This window comes from Pleurodeles waltl, chromosome 5 (assembly GCF_031143425.1).
Source record: "Pleurodeles waltl isolate 20211129_DDA chromosome 5, aPleWal1.hap1.20221129, whole genome shotgun sequence".
Taxonomy (NCBI): Eukaryota; Metazoa; Chordata; class Amphibia; order Caudata; family Salamandridae; genus Pleurodeles; species Pleurodeles waltl.
The window spans coordinates 1,631,869,061-1,631,889,130 of NC_090444.1; the positions used below are offsets into that span (position 1 = coordinate 1,631,869,061).

The 20,070-nt window shown below is 43.0% G+C and overlaps 1 protein-coding gene across 2 annotated transcripts in view; it reads right to left on the reverse strand.

Annotated features, from left to right (window-relative positions):
- The window catches only part of NBAS (NBAS subunit of NRZ tethering complex), a 1,762,396-nt gene that overhangs the window by 1,037,192 nt on the left and 705,134 nt on the right, over positions 1–20,070 (reverse strand). For both annotated transcript variants that reach the window (XM_069235962.1, XM_069235961.1), the window contains exon 31: positions 5,171–5,283. In XM_069235962.1, the coding sequence (XP_069092063.1) occupies positions 5,171–5,283 (113 nt within the window). The remainder of the gene's footprint in view (positions 1–5,170; positions 5,284–20,070) is intronic.

The window sequence follows — 20,070 nt, forward strand, 5'->3', positions numbered from 1 at the left end:
CTTAGAAACATCCAAATCCCTTTGGTTACCAAAAATATAAATACTGACATCCAAATTAAAGTGTAGAAGGCCTAATCATATTGACAGGTTCTGCATGCATACTGGTAATCTCCGTGTGTTTAGTACATCCGCTGGACTAGCAAATGGTTCACATGAATGTCAGGATCATGTTTTCTTTCTTTTGTTTGCTCGATATTCATTTTTGTTTTTTTCCTGTAACAAGTTCACTAAGCAGGAGTCTGTTTCAGAAAAGTAGAAAAGACCAGTATATAGAGAGTGTTTTATCCCTGCATGTAGTGGTCATTGTTTGTATTATCTTCCTGAGTCCACCATACGGTGCATGGTGGACCTACGCAGAGAAAATCAGTGTCAGGAGTTGGGTATCACCACTCTGACCTGGTGGCCCAATGGTGGGTGGGTTTCAGGCCCGGGTGTCGCTTCAAAGGGTGGGTTACTACCTCCTAACAAATGTATTGTGTGATAAATAGTTGGATACAAGGGCTTTTATTCAGGTATGGTGAGGTGTCATGTCAGATTTCACTGGGTATTTTACACAAACAAAAACGCACAAACACTCTCTCCCTCAATCTGTGTGGGGATACTTAAAAAATGTTGGTTATTTCACAAAATAATGTTTTCTCTCACTTAGTGCCCCTGCCAATCTGCATTCATCTCCCTTTCTTCTGCCCCTACACCCCTCTTGTGCGCTATCTTGTCGTATAATGTATTTCAACATTAGGTGCCAGCGTGATTGTTGGGAAATATGAAGCTCATACCCCCCACCTCCAATCTAACAAACCAAGCTGCGCCCATGTTGCCAGGTCAATGATTTGAGATGGCAAAGCCAACTCTGGGTCCTGCCTAGAAATCCAAATGTTCCCCCAACACTAAATGAGGAGGAAGAAATGCATGTTTGCAGGGGCAGGGGCTCAGCTGATTTAGGACATTACTGCTCAGTCAAGCTCTAAATGAGACCCAGTTTTTGCAAAAGCTGTCAAATAAACAGGAATGGGGAAAGCTACCTAAAAACGACCCGTGGTAGACATTTTTCATTTTCATATCGATCAGTGGTGGTGTAGGAGGCAGTATAATTCGTGTTGTAATGTTTCAATTTAACAGCTTATTCAATTCAGATTTTGCTTTCTTGGATAGTAAAAGCGCCTGAGGCTTCCACTACTCGCTTTAACTTCGGCTCTGCCTCTACCAAACCACCAGTCAAGTCACTGAAGCGCGAGGTCTGAACTACAATTTATTTTTATTTCTATCCGAGTTTTACTTTCCAATATCATATCTACTTTTTACTGTTGTTATTGTAATCTGTTTTAAAAATCCTCTTTTCTTACAAGCATCAATATTCTTTCTTCATCCAAAAAATGTGGTGAAACCTTTATGTTGAGTTTAATTTATGTAAATGCTTCACATGGAAATGCTGACTTCAGTACCCTTCGTTGATTTCTAAAGCACTACAGTGCACTCTGGGTTGGAAGAAGTTAATAATATTTTGCATGAGAGAGGTAACTTCTGATGGTGACAAAGTGATGTTTAAAAGACTTGTGTTCAGATTCATGTACTGGTAACACCAAATATCCTTACTTACAATCTTACAAGTAATTTCCAGGTGGATATGGATACAGCTAATAAAGCACATGACTCCACATTAATGATATGCTTTTCCACATTGAGAAAAGCATTATGAATCAATGCAATGAAACTGCTGATGGTTGGAGCAATGACGATTAACATCTCAGCCATTTATATGCAGGCATGCAGGACACTGGTTGGATGGGCTTGGAGTATCACTTTTCTTTCTTTGGCAATGGTAAAATGTGTGCCCTTTTCACTTGGGAGGGAGATCGATTGTTTTAGCTTCATCTTGCTCCCAGAAGAGATGACCATCAGACTCAGATTCCAACTGTCAAAGATCATTTTAGAACATCTGTTATTACATCTGTTGCCACTTGCCCATAGTTTGTTACAGGGGCACATGTCGTCTTGCATGTGTATCTTGCACGTGCCCCTGAAACAAACTAGACAACTGGACAATCTGGACTCACCCTCACCTGCAGCTGTTACTGGAACATCTCCAAGACTGGTGGAACCTCTTTTTATAGGAAATGAAGTCACAGTGTTGTTGGAGAGTGTGAATCTTGGTAGTTGATCTACTTCATCCCTAGAAAGGCACTGTTTCCTCATTCTGAAGTCCAACAGATGGTCAACATGGATGCCTGTGGAAAAGACTGGGGGAAGCTTTGTCTCCAGACCAGTCCAGAGTCAGTTGCTGATAGGCATTCTTTCTACTGGAAGGAGCTGGATGCACTATCTATGCCACTTAGGCACTTGGGCATTTCAGCTGTTTATCAAACAGTATGACATACAGTAGTCTTTGACAACAGGAAGGTGTCACCAGTGAGGTTCGCCTACCAGTTTGTGTTCTGGGCAGATGCCAATCTATTTTTAGGCCACATGTCAGGGATGTGGGTTCTCTCCCTGAATCTGTTTCCCTCCCTGCTTAATGCTCAGATGCCAGCATTCTATAGTCTGATTCATTGCTTTGGTGGGAGATGCTTTGATGGGGTTATCAAGCAAAAGGCTTCTTGACAATGAAACAGAGGAGTGGATGAAGATGTTGACAGCAGTTTTCCTTTTGCCTCAGAAGAGCTATGTATTCCTTTTTTGTGAGGGTATTATTAGCATATCTGTAAGGGGCATTACAGGAGAAAGTACCATCAGTTATACAGATATCGTTGCAAACCAAGGGAATGACACCCCTTCACAAACCTCAAAGCACAGGTTCTGTGCCCTTATCCACATGTTGCAAGGTTAAGGACATCATGTTCTTTTAGCAAACCTAATGGTTAACAAGATGATAACAAAAAAACAATTCTATCCAAGTTACCCCCTCCACATGCCCACTGTGCTCCTTCTGTTGTCCAGTCAGCAGTATAGTCGGGCTACCAGAAGTGCTAACGAGCCCAGTCATGCATTACTACAGCCAGTGCATGTTGGCAAGTTTCAGCCCCCACCTCCAGGTTGAGCCTCACACCCACTGCATCAATCGAGTTGCCACCGCCCAGCTCACAACTGCCTCATTACTCGAAGAGGCATCAGCCTGAGACTCCATGAGGTCATGTACCTTAGTTCCCCAGGAAATCTTATCATCTGCCAGTATCTTACCTATATGCACCTTTTTTTCATGTGGGCCTCCTCCGCCCCGCCCACTGTGTCTCCTCCTTTTGAAGTTAGCTGCAACCCAAGTAAATAGACTTCTCTGGGTTCCAGCTCCTCCACAGCCTGATCAATTAGGGTTCAAGAGCCTAAACACTGTAGTATTATTGCATTGCAAGTGGACATCAGTGCAAAGCACCCTCTCAACATCTCATTAACACATACAACAATCAAAGCAACTCTGCTTTGAAATTGTTTTGATAGCATGGTTTGTTTTTAAACAAATGTGAGAAGGAAAGGGTCCCACTCTTTCCCATAAATTCTTTCATTTTGCTGCAGAATGTTATCTCCATGGGGTTAGCACAGGCTAATCATCGCGTACAGTGGAACATCATCAGTGTTCAGAAAATCCTGAGGAGGGATGCAGAAAGAGGAATTCTTGGGTTCAGTTTGCTGAAAAGATTTTCCACACTCAGACCCTCTCTCCAACCCGACGTCATTGATCCCATGGATTAGTGCGAGTTAAAACGGCTGATAAGGAAGGACACTTTCCTAGTGGTGACCATCTCAGCCCAATGGCTAGTGGATCTGGATGCCCTTTCTTTTAGGGAACCATTCATGTCTGTTTAACCGTAACCAAGCATGTCTAAGTCCCATATCTCAATAAACGCTGTTTGCACCACTGTTATTTCCCTTCAAGACATCCGATGAATGGTCATGCCGTTCACCACATATTTGTATGGCAGACTAGGTCTGCTTGTTACATTTCTCTATGCAGGGGGAAATCAGAGATACAGAGGCATCATCAGCATCTCTAAATCAGATTAACCACTGATCTTGTTTGCATGTTGCTGAAAGGCAAATTGACTGTCAGTATTTAGGGTTGCTGTACTAGGGGAAAGGCTGCCTTGGGACTGAGTTTCTGATGTTAATCAACTTTGGTGTTGAGGTTCTGTTGTCAGGTCTTTTCTGTTTATAAGTTACACTGGGCGTTGCAGCACTTTATGACTCTAGTAATTTATTAGTTATAAGTTGTATTTGCAGAGACCTGGGTCTCCAGTATCGGCTGTGGCATACCAGAATACTAAGGGCTGGGATGAAGCAGAGATGTGTCGCATGTTTACATCAACGTGCGCTGCAAGATTGCAAGTGTAAGTACATTAAGTGAAAGTAAATACTTATTTACTCAAGGGCCTACAATGTTCAGATAAATACCATGCTGCTTATCGTGTTTCTGCTACACGTGAAAAGGAGTTTTGTTTCAATACATTGTCTATGTCAGCAAATGACCCAGAAATAATTTGCTATATGACATGCAATAACACATAAAAACACCACAAAGTTCCATAAACGGTAAAAGGATAGCCGACCAATCATCGCCTTAACAAAATTACATTTTGAGGGGAGGGAAATTAGACCACAGCAGTCTTAGTCGACATTATGAACACTACATTTGTAGACTTCTTGGGGGCTAAGGAGCACTCAGGATTCCTACTAGAACTTGAATAAAGATATTTGGGGCTGGTTTAGGGATGCTTAGGTTTCCACATTTGGGCTTAGTAAAGAATTTGTATTACCTTTTGCAAATAGCAAGACTAAGGTGCAACCAATTGTTTCTTGCCTTAATATCACAACATAAAAAAGTGCCCAGATTTGTGCAATAAAAAAGCAGAACTCCTTCGACAATAGATCTTCTTTCATCTTCACTAACTAGCTCACAGAAACCCTTTAAATGCACACGTTTAGGCAAACCTAACAATTAAAAAAAATAGAGACATGCTTCTTTATTTTTGGGCCTCCTGTACTGAATGTTCTCCCTTTTAACAAAACATGTACCGTTTTATTTTTATGCCCTTTAACTCTGCAGACTGAGGAGCTCATATATTTCCACTTTAAACACCATGATTAAAAGTAAATCCGATGTCACAGAGTTATTTCCAAAGTCCATGGATGAAGGCTGCCATATAACCAAGAGTGCTGGCCACTTATGTGTCATCAACCCTACCTTGCAAAGGTAGAATCTTCACTCCAAACTCTTCAAGGAAACCAAGAGCACGAATAAGGTCCAGCTCTTCTTGAATCGGACTAGGACAGTCGGTAATCAATTGCAAGCAACTCCTGAAATACAACATAAGTATGTTAGAAAGAGGACTCTATTACTTAAAATATATACATACATGCACATTTATTATTATGGGTAGAGTGATTTCATAACTGTAATCCACACAATTGATATTATTTCCATGTTCTAATTATCATTTTTCACATGTATGAAAGGAAAATGAATAAGCTGAGTCAATTTAATGCCAAAGCAAAAACATGTTTTCATATAATATTTTCTTCTATTTACTCTGCTAATCAGCCATCACAGTTATTGTTAACATAGACCCTATGTTGTCCCTTTGCGGTAAAGGAACAAAGGTATTCCTAACCTAGAAGACGTCTGAAAGATGGAAAAATAGCAACCTTCAATGAGCTCGACTGAAAACTTTGCATGCCATCTTGGCAGGCCAAGAATTTAGACTTGCATTCATGGGACCGACTGTCATTGATTAAAACATACATTATACCAGCTACTATGCAACACTATACTGCAAAACTGTTAAAAGAAAAAAGGCAACCATGAGGACTTAATTTCCCATCAGTCATCAGCACAGGAAGTGACATCACTGGATCTCTCATCACCCGACAGTACAGGGAATGACATCACTGGATCTCCCACCATCCATCTGCACAGGAAGTAGTATCACTTATATCCCACCCACAACACCCTATGCACCCTACCCCCAAGACATACTTAATGGCAGCCGCAACTCACATGCACAAAGGACGTACACAGAGGGTGTAATGCTGGTGTGCCAAAGGCACACTCATTTGCGTTAATCCACGTCTGGACTGCACCAAGAGCTAGGAACACTGGTTCATCCTCTACCCAACGCTGCCCTGCTGTGACCCCTCCACGCTCTCAACCCAAGCCCCCGCTCACCGCACTACTGAGACACCACACTACTCAACACTGGAGTGTTTACATGCTCCTCCTGCAAGTTCTCAAGCACTATCCCATTCCCTAGAACCACAAATCCTGCACCAACAGCATCCCGTTCCCTCATCACTCGCACAAACCAGCCACCCGTTCTCGCAGACCAAACACAACCTATACAATAAGCCACATTGTCATGCACACTTCTCAACACCCACTCACTCCCCAAACACACCAAGGAGAAACGGGACCAGGAACTACTGCACAACCACTCTCCAGACCTGCTCTTCCCCATGGAAAACTGCTTAACCTATCCTTGGCACTAGACATCATTACAGCTATCCCCTCTGGCTGCAAGATTGCCAGGAGAGACCGCCAGCACAAGCCCGGAGGTGGTGGTGTTATCATATTCAAAGATACCATCATCTGCACCTCCAACAGGGACAACCCGACCAGCTACTTGAAACACCTCACGTTCACGATATGCAGCACAGCCAACTTCTCCCTGAGCAGAACTCCCACATACAGACTACCGAAACCGTGCACTTGTTTCACCAGTGACATCTCAAACTTTGTGCACCCCACAACATCAATGTCAGCACCTTCATCCGCCTGAAGACCTTAACTTTCGCCTAGAAGACTGCACCAACACAAACTTTACTGCCCTTCTAGAAAACCTAGCCTCACCTAATATGTTGCCAAACCCATCCACACCACCAGGCACCTAATGGACCCAATTTTCTCCTCAATCAACATCACAGCAAATATGACCTGGACAGACCACGTCCTTGTCAGTTTCAGCATTCCGATCCTCACCCAGCACACATCTAACACCAACAGAAATGCCCGCCACAGCTGGAAAACATCAAAGAAGAGGAGTAGGCTTCCGACCTCTCTGTGCACTGGCATGGGCACACCAGCAACTTGCAGAAAGCCATCAAGAACCTCAACAGCTGGATCACTGCATGCGCCAACATCCTGTCTTCCCTAAAACGTAACTCAACAGTAAGAGCCAGACCACAGGCCAATGGGTATACAGCGGAACTAAGACTGACAAAACACCACGGCAAGCAACTAGAGCGCAAATGGAGGACAAGTCAAGACACAAACAATAAAACCTCTTCAAATCAGCACTAAGACTGTACCACCAGGTGACATGGAACAACAAACACACAGCTCTTGCAAATTACAACAAAACCAGCACTGACAACAGTAATAAAATCTTTGCCTACATCAAAGATTTCATCGTGCCTCTGCCTCTTACAGCAACATCTCCCTCTTACAAGAACACTGCAACAAGCTCTGGGAATTCTTCTGCAAAAAATCACCTCTATATACTGTACCTACGACCCTCAACCTTACCCTGTCTTTCTTCCCAAACCTTTCTACTGAATTCTTCTTTAACAGAGCTCACAGTACAATGGCAAACAGCATCATACCACTTGAGCATCCTCATTTGGTGTCCAAACATTCAACCAACTGAATGTTAACAGATCCCAAGCCTATGAATCCCATGAAGTATGCAGTTGCCTATTGTGGGGAGGGTTGCCAGTGGTGTGCCAGGGAGCCTATGACACATTGGTGAAAAGAGAGGGGGAAGGAAGGCCCTTGCCCGTCCCATCTCATGGCTTTATTTGTCCCAAATCTCCGCCACCTCCCAGTACACGGCCCTGTGCCTGGAGCCTCATGCGTTCATGTTGTTTCCTCCCCTGCGATTTCGGCCACCACCTCCTACCAGGGATTCGCTAATGGCTTCTTGGAAAAGTCCTGTATAATCTTCTAGGTGTAGTGCCACCTTCTTTGCTCTCGCCCAGTTCAAGGCCTCCACCTACCACCGGCTATGTGGCAGTCCACCTGGGGACCACCAGTATCTGGCTATGTCTCTGTGGGCCACCCCAAGCACTAGGCCTAGGAATGTATTGCCCACTTTCTTAGCAGGCGGTCAACTATAAAAACACAAGGGGCATATCTCAGCCATCCCCAGGCTTTCACTGTTTAAGGTACGGTCATACTCTGCAACCATCCCCTCCCAGAATCGATCACTGGGAAGCTCCATACCATATGCCCACCTGTAGGCACATCTGGGACAACCTTGGCCAGTAATTTGGTGAGGTGTAAGATAAGTAGTGTGCAGACAGTTAAAACTGGGTCTATTAGAAGTGAGTGTTCCTCGAAACCTTCTTGGTGTGTTCTAATATTCGCTCCCATTTTTTTTCCACAAACGGGCATCCCACTATGATCTCCCACCTGTCCGGTGCATCAGGAAAATCGACCCGGTTCATGGTTAGCATTAGGCAGTACAGGCAAGATACAAGGTGGCTGCCGCCCCCAAATGTTGACACTGTTTGTACCAAGTCAAATTCTTGATTAGGGGTCCCATAAAGTTGAAGCTGGGACTGTACTAACAACTTATACATCAGAAACAGTGTCTTGGGCAGGTGGGATTCCTCCACCAGGGAGTCCAGCTATTGTAGGACTCCTTCTGCATAGCAGTCTCCTACTGTTGTCAAATCCCCAGCTGGGCATGTGCTCCAAGTGGTGTACCGTAAAATAGTCTCCTCTGGCTCTGGGGAGCCCTACCAGTGGCACAGCTGGTACGTAAAGCTTCTCCAGCCTTTTATTCACACCATTCCAACCACCAACAGTCTTGGTTTCCTCCAAGGTCTTATGTCTGCCCCTAACAGAAGCGTGCTGAGTGCCCCTTCTCTGTGCTTGTCTCCAAATTTCCCAAGGTCCTGCTAGCCATTGCAGTTGTTCAGCATAGCATATATTTCAAAGTCTGCTGAGTTCCACAGGGTTCCGCCCGGAGCCACCCACACTATTCAACATCTACGTGGCCCCACTCGCATCCATCTTCAGGGACCATGGCTGAACATCGTCTCTTACGCAGACGATGCCCAGCTGATCATCTCACTGACTGAGAACCTCACTACTGCAAGAAGAATTTCGGCACCACCCAGAAGAACCTAATTAAACTACAGCACATCCAAAATGCCTTCACCAGGCTCATCCTAGACATGCCCTGCCGCGAACACATCTCCAATCACCTAGGAGACCTCCACTTACTTCCTATCAAGAAAAGAATTAACTTCAAACTCTTCGTCCAAGCATACAAGGCCCTCCACGGCATAAGACCTGACTACCTCAACCACTGCATCACCTTCTACTCCCCCACCAGACCTCCCCTCTCAACAAGAACTATGCTACCGTACCCTGCATACGGAAGACCTCTTCTGCTCAGGGCCATGATACCCTCACGGGTAATAGTGTGATTTACAAATACGCATAACATACAAACCCCTAAATAAATTGACTAAAAAAATGTGAAAGATGCTCAATGACTACATTTAAGAATTAAGCTATCAATTATAACAAAGGATGGGGATAAAAGCCACGCAAACTAAACTTTTCTGGGATTTCCAGTTTGCACAGATCCACCAATGAATAACCTAGAGGCTTTACTAGACACTAAAATGGATCCGTAGGCTTGACTTCTAACTCAGGCAGTTCCTTGAAGCGTAACAGAATGACAAAATATTATGAGCACCAGTTCACTTCATGTACATAAAAAAATCTGAAAGTAATTATAGGAGATAACCATTAAAGAACATGAGAGAACATAGCATGAATCAGAAACATATTTATGTAGTCTAAAGAAACACCCAAAAATACTAAATGAGGCTCAAAAACGGCTAGTGCCTGGATTTCTGTCTTTTTTCAACAAGGCATTGGTAGAGGGTGGAAAAATCCAAATTCCATAAATTGAGATACTAGCTGCTAGACAATAAAGCTTGTTTTCCTAGAAAGGAACCATTTTGTCTATGGATGCAAAGGAGCAATGTATGTTTAGATTTTAAATATTTGGGCCTTTTAGTTTGACTAGAGAATACGCATGTGAGTAAAGCTGGACGAAATTCTAAATCTTCTATAAATATTTATAGAGTTTAAAACCTTTAAGGTGGTTGCAAATTATTTTAACTTTGTAATCCTTTGCCCGCGAAAGATAATTCTTGCCAAAAACGTTTTGCAGAAAAAAATCTGTAATAAAAACTTTTGAAAGAAAATTCTCCCACTTTAAGTGGATTTTTGCTGAGTCTTCCCTTGCACTTTACATTTTCCAGCTTTAGAAAAAGTTCATGAATATTCTACTCTATTTTACACTTTGTCATAGAAATGTTTTGAAATCAATCTCTGATTTTCTTTAAAGGAACATTTGACAGTGTGTCTGAATTTTAGGGTTTTTTGGGAGATATACTAATTTCTGAATCCCAGATTATTGGCTTTTATATTGAAAGGCTGCCTACCATGGAAGTTTTCATGCTCTTTCTTTATCTTTCTCCATATGCCATTTCTACTACCCACTCATATTTCTCCCAAAAGACTAATATATGTACATGCAACACCTCTTAGTAATGAATGTTAATCTTATGGCACTCCCAGCTCAACAGACATAGGTATTTATAAGATGCTGTTAGGCTTGGCATCCTTGGCGGGGTCTCTTCTATATTATTGCCTCCGCTTCCCAGGTTGATGAAGTGTGCTGGACTCTGTTTTTGCTGCTTTTGTTACTCTGGGCACTTCATCACTGCTAACCAGTGCTAAAGTGCAAGTGCTCCTATGTGAACTGTATGTGTAAATGGGTTTACCCATGATTGGCATATTTGATTTACTGGTAAGTCCCTAGTAAAGTGCACTAGAGGTGCCAAGGGCCTGTAAATGAAATGCTACTAGTGAGCCTGCAGCATTGGTTGTGCCACTCACATAAGTAGCCCTGTAAACATGGCTCATACCTGCCACTGCAGTGTCTGTGTGTGCATTTTTAAACTTTCAATTCGACTTGGCAAGTGTACCTACTTGCCAGGCCTTAACCTTCCCTTTTTATGCATGTAAGGCACCCCCTAGGGTAGGCCCTAGGTGGCCCCATGGGTAGGGTGGAGGGTATGTTAAAGGTGGGACATTTACTGATGAGTGTTACATGTCCTAACAGTGAAATACTGCTAAATTCAGTCTTCACTGTTGCAAGGCCTGTCTCTCTCATAGGTTAACATGGGGCTGCATTTAAATAACTTTAAAGTGCAGATTCCCTGAAAGGGTTGTGCCTGCCCTCACACAATGTAGTCTCCACCCCCTTGGTGTGTGTCTGGGGCCTGGCCTGGGCAAGGAAGGATCTTGTGAACAACAGAGACTTTCCTTTGAAGAAGGCCTACTTCAAAGGCAGAAAGGGATATAAGTATTGGACCCAAACCCCCTGAAGATTAGATTACTTCTGGATTCTAGAGGAATCTCTGCCAAGGAGAAGAGCTGAATAGCTGAGGAGAAGTGCTGCCCCTGCCTGTGACTGTGCTTTGTTGGGCTATCTTGCAGTTGTTGCTTCTGCCTGTGAAAGGCGACAAAGACTGGACTTTGTTGTCCATTCCAGCTTGTGAAGAATCTCCAAGGGCTTTAGCTGAGCTTGCCTCCTCGTTTGGAGTCTCTGGGCCATCAAAGACTTCCTCTGCTAACAAATGGACTCTCTGCTGAGACTCCTACCCTGCCAAGTGGTTTCCTATCCAGTCCCTGGGCCCTTGAAAGCTGAAGTTGGCAGACAAGAACTGAAAATCCCCACACAGAATGCAGTGTGGGGAAATTTACGATGCACTATCTGCAACGTTGGTGATAAACGACACCCCGCTGGCCACGCCACTAAAATCGATGCTCCACCTGCATTACGGCTAGAAGATCAATGTATCGCGCTGGAGAAATGACACGCAACATCCACTTGCTGAAAATGACGCGAACCCCACCCAGCGTGGTTTTCTAACACTGTGCAAAAGGATTTTCCACACATCATCCCTGGGCGTCAAAGTCAACCCGACTCTGCGAGGATCTGAGTTGCCACGTCCGGAAATCGATGCATCTCTCTCTTGCGAGGGAATAAAAACAACGCATCTACAACCTGACCGGAGAAGAAAACTACGCACGGCCTCCCTTGCAAAGAAGGAATCTACACATCTCTGCCTTTTCCGACGCAAGGTCGCCCATGCAGCTTTATTTTTTACATTAACCAGGTACTTTGTGTAACAACAGCATTCTCACTGTTTTCTAAGGATTAAGACACTTATTCTTTTGAAAATTCATATCTTGACTTGTGCATGTTGGATTTTTTTCGTTTTGGTCTTGTTTGATTTAGATAAATATTACCTATTGTTCTAAACTGTTGTGGTGTCCATTTTGTAGTGTTTAAACTGTATTACTGTGTGTGTTGGTACAAATACTTTACACATTGCTTCTGAAGTTAAGCCTGCCTGTTTGTGTCAAGCTACCAAGAGGGCGAGTAGGGGTTAACTGAGGGTGATTCTCTTTTACCATGACTAGAGGGAGGGTCCTTGCTTGGACAGGGGGCAACCTGACTGCCAATCAAAGACAATATTTCAAGGCATGAGAGATTTGTTAAAAAAAAAAAAAAGTCAGGAGCCGAAGATTGGGATGTTAATGGCAATGCCTATGCCCACACAACAACAGACCTACTGTGAAATCTTAGCAGAAACTGTTATTATAAGGTAGTGTCCAACATGTTGTTTTTAGGTCTAGTGAGCTTGATTACTTTATTGGGCAAAAGCAAGGATGTTATAAGACACTGAGATGAAGCGAGAAAGGTGACCACAAACATTTGAACAGCCAAGCTTTTGGGAAAAAGGCCGATGTTGATGTGATGTGAGCTGTAACTGAGTTAAGATTTAAAAGAAGTACAAGTTCTGCTAATCTACTCCACCAGGCCATTTCTATTCTGTGGCTGATACTAAAGAGATTGATTTCTGGTAGCCCGCAATACCATGGCCCTCTGTACCTATGGTTTGTGCTCCTCATGTGGCAAGAAGCAATGGTTTCTAAAGGCCTGCCTCTTATTTGCCGTTTGTGTGAATGTCTGATCCTTTAAGCAGAAAACTAAATTAGTTAAAGACTCTTATATTTAAAAAAAATAATTCAAACGTTTACAAAATAAATAAAAAATATGACACAACCAAGTTTCTATTTAAATTGAACTTAAATATAAAAATACATCCAGAAGGACAAGTATGTACTGCGTCTGGGGATGGTCTACAACAGGGCCAACCACACATACAAAATGATAGATGAGCGAAGACAACCAAGAACACACAAAGTAAATAAAAACCGAATTAAACTGCACATAAGAGAGGCATGCAACTGAGGCTTGCCATATGGTTCCAATAGCAGTGCTCTTACTGCCCAACAAAAAACACTTTCCTGAGGCAAACAGCTTTCAATAAGTTTAACTGTTATTAACGTGGCCGACAATGGTAGCCTCAGAATAAAACATGTCTGTGTCTTGTGTACCCATCAACCAAAGAACAACTACAGTCAAAAAATGAAAGAATGGATGGTCCACACCAGGTTCATACCAAACAGGGTACTTAAACTTGAATATAAAACGAAAACATAGAAATCTGGTTCTGGGAGATTAAAGGGTATGACAGAAATCACCACATGGAAAGCAAGAGGAAAACTATAGTCTTGGTCACACAAATCAAAACGACAAGACGGCAAATGTGTAGACCAGTTGTTATATATAGAGAAAGTGACTAAGTGACTAGCCAATGAAAAAGGCTTAACCTGAACCTAGGGAGTAGAAATGTTTGGTACTAGGCAAATATAAATGTCAAATAGTATCACAAGCCCCGACCCACCTCTTCTCTCAGGTATGCAGAAGCAGATGAAATAGATCTAACCCTTGCCAACCTATCAACTTCCAACTTCTCTCTACACAAGTTTCTCAATGGCACCTTTCCGAAAGCCACCACGTGTTGGGGGATGGCGTCTGTTCATCAAAAAAGTCAGGCCTATCTAATCAGATGGCCATTTCCCTAATGTCCCACAACCAGGGAATGTCTAGTGCGTGATCAGAACCCAAACAGTCCGTAATAATTTGTCTGTTTAACATGGACTCTTTGTTCAGCCAGACACTGAACCACCACATGAAGGGGCTAGATCTGATAATATCTTCCGGGAAAGGTAAAGCCAATTCCTGATGGCATAAATAGGTTCTAGATATAACTTATGTTTAGTTTTCCCCTTTATAGAACAAAGAGGGGCAAATATTTTGGCAACATTTACTTTCAGATAGGGTCCTGCCATGAAGTAGGAGAAACTATTTACAAGAGCCTGTGGTGACTCGGAAGTGTGGCCCATAAGTGCAGCATCATCAGCATAGGGGAGTGTGTGGAAATCAGTCACTGAACTACTTGTGACATGTCCCTGGACCCCTCCACCATCACCTCTTCCAGATCGTTAATAAAGAGGGGGAAGAAGAAGGAGGCAAGGACACAACCGTGCCTCGTGCCCCTATTAATTGAGAACATCTAGGAGCACTCCCCTTGGTGCGTAAGTTACGTCTTTGGCATAACTCTACAAGGGGTATCTTCCCACCCACAGGTGACACAGGTGAACTCTGTTCGATACACCAATGCTGAACATTAATGACAAATTATTGTAGCCCCTCAAGACACTATTCAATGTGTAATTGACATAGAAGTGTTGCTTTTGGTTTGCTAATAATCTCATGAAGGTATCAGGGCCAATGTCGAAAACAGCAGCAAACTAATTTCGTTATTCAAAGTATTACATACACTGTACTAAAGAGAACGAAGACTTTTATGTTAAAAGTCTTTATTACTACAGAAACAATTTTTCTTAGTACATCTAAAACAACAAAAAATATGATAAAAACAGCAATGTGACACATTACAAGTAACAAGAATAAAAAGAAAATTTCCAATATTCCTAACATGTAATTTAAAATATCACTTAAAACCTAGCACCCTATTGCCTTTTTTAGGTGTGCTAAACTCTGACAGCATGAAAGGTAGAAGAACTCACACTTGCAAAAGTGTTTTATTAGAAAATCAGATTCAATTAATTAATAACCCGTAGGAGTGAAAACTAGGCCTAACCAGAAGCCAAATTGTAAATTGCATTTCTTTTCTAAACTTTGCATGAACTGCGTTTGCTTGACTACTGAATTGCTAAGGTTAACAAATTCCAGCATGCTTCAACTAAATAAAAATGTTTCTATTGTAACCTTTGCATGGCCTATAAAACGTATGAGTGGAAATTAAGAAATTGGAATGGATTGGAAATGTATACAAGTGTCTTGTTTTTCAGAGAGCAACGCATATGTGAACCCTTTGATATGTAACCAGAGTAATTGCAAAAGCAACAAACTGTGATGCATTCTAGAATGCTCTTTGTTTTGTCTTCTATCTCAAGCTTCAAATGTTCCGTTCCCATAAACGACTCGATCAATGTTGGCTGTTAAGCTAGATGCCCTCTCTCTCTCTCTCTCTCTCTCTCTCTCTCTCTCTCTCTCTCTCTCTCTCTCTCTCTCTCTCTCTCTCTCTCTCTCTCTCTCTCTCTCTCTCTCTCTCTCTCTCTCTCTCTCTCTCTCTCTCTCTCTCTCTCTCTCTCTCTCTCTCTCTCTCCCTCTCCCTCTCCCTCTCCCTCTCCCTCTCCCTCTCCCTCTCCCTCTCCCTCTCCCTCTCCCTCTCCCTCTCCCTCTCCCTCTCCCTCTCCCTCTCCCTCTCCCTCTCCCTCTCCCTCTCCCTCTCCCTCTCCCTCTCCCTCTCCCTCTCCCTCTCTCCCTCTCTCCCTCTCTCCCTCTCTCCCTCTCTCCCTCTCTCCTCTCTCTCTCTCTCTCTCTCTCTCTCTCTCTCTCTCTCTCTCTCTCTCTCTCTCTTGATCCAGACAGACTGCAGAGAAATATTCTTTAGGAGTACTGATGGCTTTTCTGACTAGACTTTTCGTTAGAAAGCTTGCCTCTCTTACTGATATATTTAACTAAATGTTTAACTGATTTAGACAACTAGAATAGGGATAGATTTGTGACATGCTTCATGCAATGTTCTGTAGCTATTGATCAACGTTTTAAAGTTTGAGAATTAATAAGAAAAATAAATAAACTTAAATCAACTCTCATTATTGACTCCGAGATAAAGTAAGTTTTGATTGTTAAATTGACTGGATTTCAGAAACTGCAGCTTACACCTATACCCATTCCCAAGATCCCCACTTGTGGATCAGAGTAGAGGAGTATTTTAGACATTTTAGGATTCTCTGCTCTCCCACGTTCTAGAGATTCTTAGGGAGAAGGGTAGCACTGCATACATTATTGACAGCAAAGGCTGCCTTTATCACCAGAGGCATGAAGATAGTGATCCCCGGTGAAAGGCACACACCCACTGCGGTAGCAGTCGCTTAATTTTTCTCCCAAACTGGGCTCTATCAGCTTCAGGCAAGATATGTCATCTGCCAATTGCGAAGTACACTGGTAGTAGGTGATAATCTTGGCAAGGGGCCCTTTCTTGAATGGATGAATGACAGTCCTTATATCCTAAATCTTATCAGGGATTGAAATGTTGAACATAGATTATGAACATCAAAGTGTAAGTTTCTGGCGTTGTCTTAGAGACATATAGAGAGGACAGATGTTAATTCTGACTACACTCGTTTGATTATATATCTATATCTGTTGTTTATCCTTGACATAATGAGGAATCAACATCTGACCCAGATGAGTGTCGCCTTAGATGTTGTATCTACTGATCAAAGAACTTGATGATATCACTGTTCTTCGAAAGATACAGTCTGGCGGTGCTAAAACACAGACATGACAATCATTCTGAAAAAACTGGGGACATGGCGATGTCCAGTGTCCGAGACAGAGAAAATGGTGGTATCCATGAACTATGATAGAGTCAGGCCTAGCTAAGATGGAGACAAACCTTAGGGACTGTATGTCACGCTTCCCTAACGTACCTCACTCTACCTGTAGCAGCACTATAAATTTCCTTAATAAGGGATTTCAGAGACCTGCCCACCCCCATATTCACCATGACAAGTGATGGCTTGTCATGGAAAACGCAATCAAAGGTGCTGGACAAGTCCATAAATCCCAAATAAAGATTGTCCTGTTTAAATCTGGTCTATCTACCCACCAGGAGTTATAATTTGAGGCACAGGTCCTCTTTATCCAGACCCCTCTTAGCACAGCACTGAATAGCCGTAAAGACACAATTCTTCTCCGCCTATGTCTCCAATGTGGCCAGGACCCAAACTTTTGACTAGTGAGTCTATTAATGAAATTGGTCTATAACACTCAGCATCACCTTGGACTAATATCAAAAGTGTCCAACAGAGGAAATATAGAACATTCACTAGGGATTCTCAGCCTATAGAGCAAGATTAAGGTATTAAGTAATCTTCCTGGGTGAGGAAGGTAGCCACTTTCTGGAAGGAATTCTCAGGTATTCCAATATGTATTTCATACATGCATTTCAGCAGAGTCCGTAGTTGTGGAGCAACTGTGTTCACTGATTTTGGATAGATCACAAAGACTTGAGTCCCCTTGGTAAGAGTTCAGGAGCGTTTCCATTCATGTCATCAAAGTCCTCCCGATGCAAGCTTGTTCTGTCCTACAGACTCCTCTGGTTCTGAGTCTTGTTAGGCTTTAAAGTACCAGCCACTTCTCAGCAGTCAAATTAGCCAAGAGGGCAGCTTCTCTTCAGAGCAGTGGAAAGCTGAAATGTTCATGTGAGACCATTCAGAAAACTGCACACTAGCAACTCTCAGGTCCTGAGGGAGATATATTAAGTGAGAGAGAGGAACACCTATTCAAATGTTCCTTTAACAGATAGTAAGCAGATGACTGGTGGCAGGCAGTGGGATCTAAGGCTCTGCCGATTCTGAGCTGCACCTGAACATAAGTGATTGGACCAATAGATATTAGTGTACATTCAAGAATCCTTCCAGTGAGTGACTTAGCCCATTCATTTGAAAATCCCTAATGTCTACTCACCGGTAAGGATGAATGTTGTGCAGCTTTGTCACCCGCCATGTTTTTCTTGTATCCAGTAAGCTATCAGTGTATTCTTCCTTTTATGCAACAGTTAGGAGCCCCTCATCCCTAGTGACTAACAGAATGTTTATATGTGCTCAACATAGTTTGGTATCCCACTGGTCTCCCAAACATCTCTCTTGATTTAAGCCTTTGCTGCTAGCCCAGATTTACCCACAGTCAAGGGGGCTTAGGTGAGGATCATTTTCAATTTCAGACTTCAGAGCTCATTGTTAGGGCGCCTCAGATGGGCTTTGTAATCATTTGTGAGAGAGTACCAATACCAAGCTTGACACCTCCTACGTCCAATTCATTGTAATCTAAGTACCAGCATCGAGCTGGCCCGGTGGCCACCCAGGTTGAGCTATTCTCTGCACTAACTAATTCCAACATGAAGATATTCTTAAAAATTTAAACCAAACTCTTTATACATTCCATCCATTGCCCTCCAAGTCAGCCATGTTTTTTTCAGGTATATTAGCATCCCCCGGGGCTGATTGTGGTTCCCTTCAGAGGGAACATGATCTAGCAGTTCGTGCTGAAATTTCTTTTGGGGGCTGAAGAAGACAGAGTTGTATTATATTCATCTTGTCTGTAATAGCACAGGCAAGCTAAAAATGGATGGGAATATTGCCATGGTGATTACTGATAGTGGAGATTGTTTCAAGTAGTCAACTCACTAATTATCATGCTAAGTGAGTCTCCCTATGTAGGTCTGGTTTCCCAAAATCTGGCTGGCCAGAGTAGGGTGATATAAGCTGATGAGGGCCAACAAGGCTGAAACCAGAAGGATGCTCATTTTAATTTTATTCAGAGTGGATCAGGCATAGTAGTTCAGGATAGTCTTTGGGAACGGGACTGTTAGAAATGGGGTCTTTGGTTGGCAGTCAGCTCACCCCCTGTCCAAGCAAAGACCCTCTCTCTAGTCAGGGTAAGTCACACACAATCCAAATTATCCTGTGCCCACCCTCTGGTAGCTAGGCTCTGAGCAGTCAGGTTTGAATGAGAAGGCAATGTGTAAAGTATTTGTGCAATAAATCATGCAGTAACACCACATAAAACAGCACACAGGTTAAGAAAAATATAGAATATTTATCTGATTAAATGCAGGTCAAAAAGATCAAGATTTGATAAGTACACGCTGAAATATCACTTTAGAAAATGATTAAAAAATAGTCTTGAATTCTTAAAAGCAATAAGTATCTCTTGCAAGTACCTGGTTTGCGTCTAAATTATCCGCAAGGGACTGCAGAGGAGGAGATTCGTGGAAAATTGGGAGGTGTGTGTCTGTTTCTCAGGGCGCACACAGACTATGCGTTGATATTTGGAGAGCACTTCTCAGCAGAGCCAGAGGGCAGCAAGGCAGGAGGGCAGCAAGGCAGCAGGGCAACAGCAAGGCAGCAGTCCTTATCAGCAAAGCAGTCAGGTGAGTCCTTTGGGCAGCCAGGCAGCTTCTCTTGGCAGATTACAGGTTCTGGTTCAGAGATTCTTCCCCAGTGGTATCTTGTCCAGAAGTGTCTGAGTTGGTAGGGTCAGAGGCCCTGTTTAAATACCCAAATGTGCCTTTGAAGTGGGGGAGACTTCAAAGAGTGGCTTAGAAGTGCACAAGGTCCCCTTACAGTTCCATCCTGTCTAGCAGGGTCCCAGTAGGGGGTTTGGCAGTCCATTGTGAGAGCAGGCCACTGTCCTTTGACCTGTGTCAGGCCCTCCACCCACCCAGCCCAGGAAGACCCATTCAGTATGCAGATGTGTGCAGGTGTGACTGAGCATCCTGTGTTTGGGGTTGTCTGAGTGAAATGCGCAAGGGAGCTGTCAACTGACCCAGCCAGATGTGGATTGTAAGGCACAGAAGGATTTAAGTGCGGAGAAATGCTCTCTTTCTAAAAGTGCCATTTCTAAAAAAGTAATATTAAATCCAACTTTACCAGTCAGCAGGATTTTGTGTTACCATTCTGGCCATACTAAATATGACCTTGTTACTCCTTTCAGATCAGAATCTACCACTCAAACAGCATATGAGGGTAGCCCTAATGTTAGC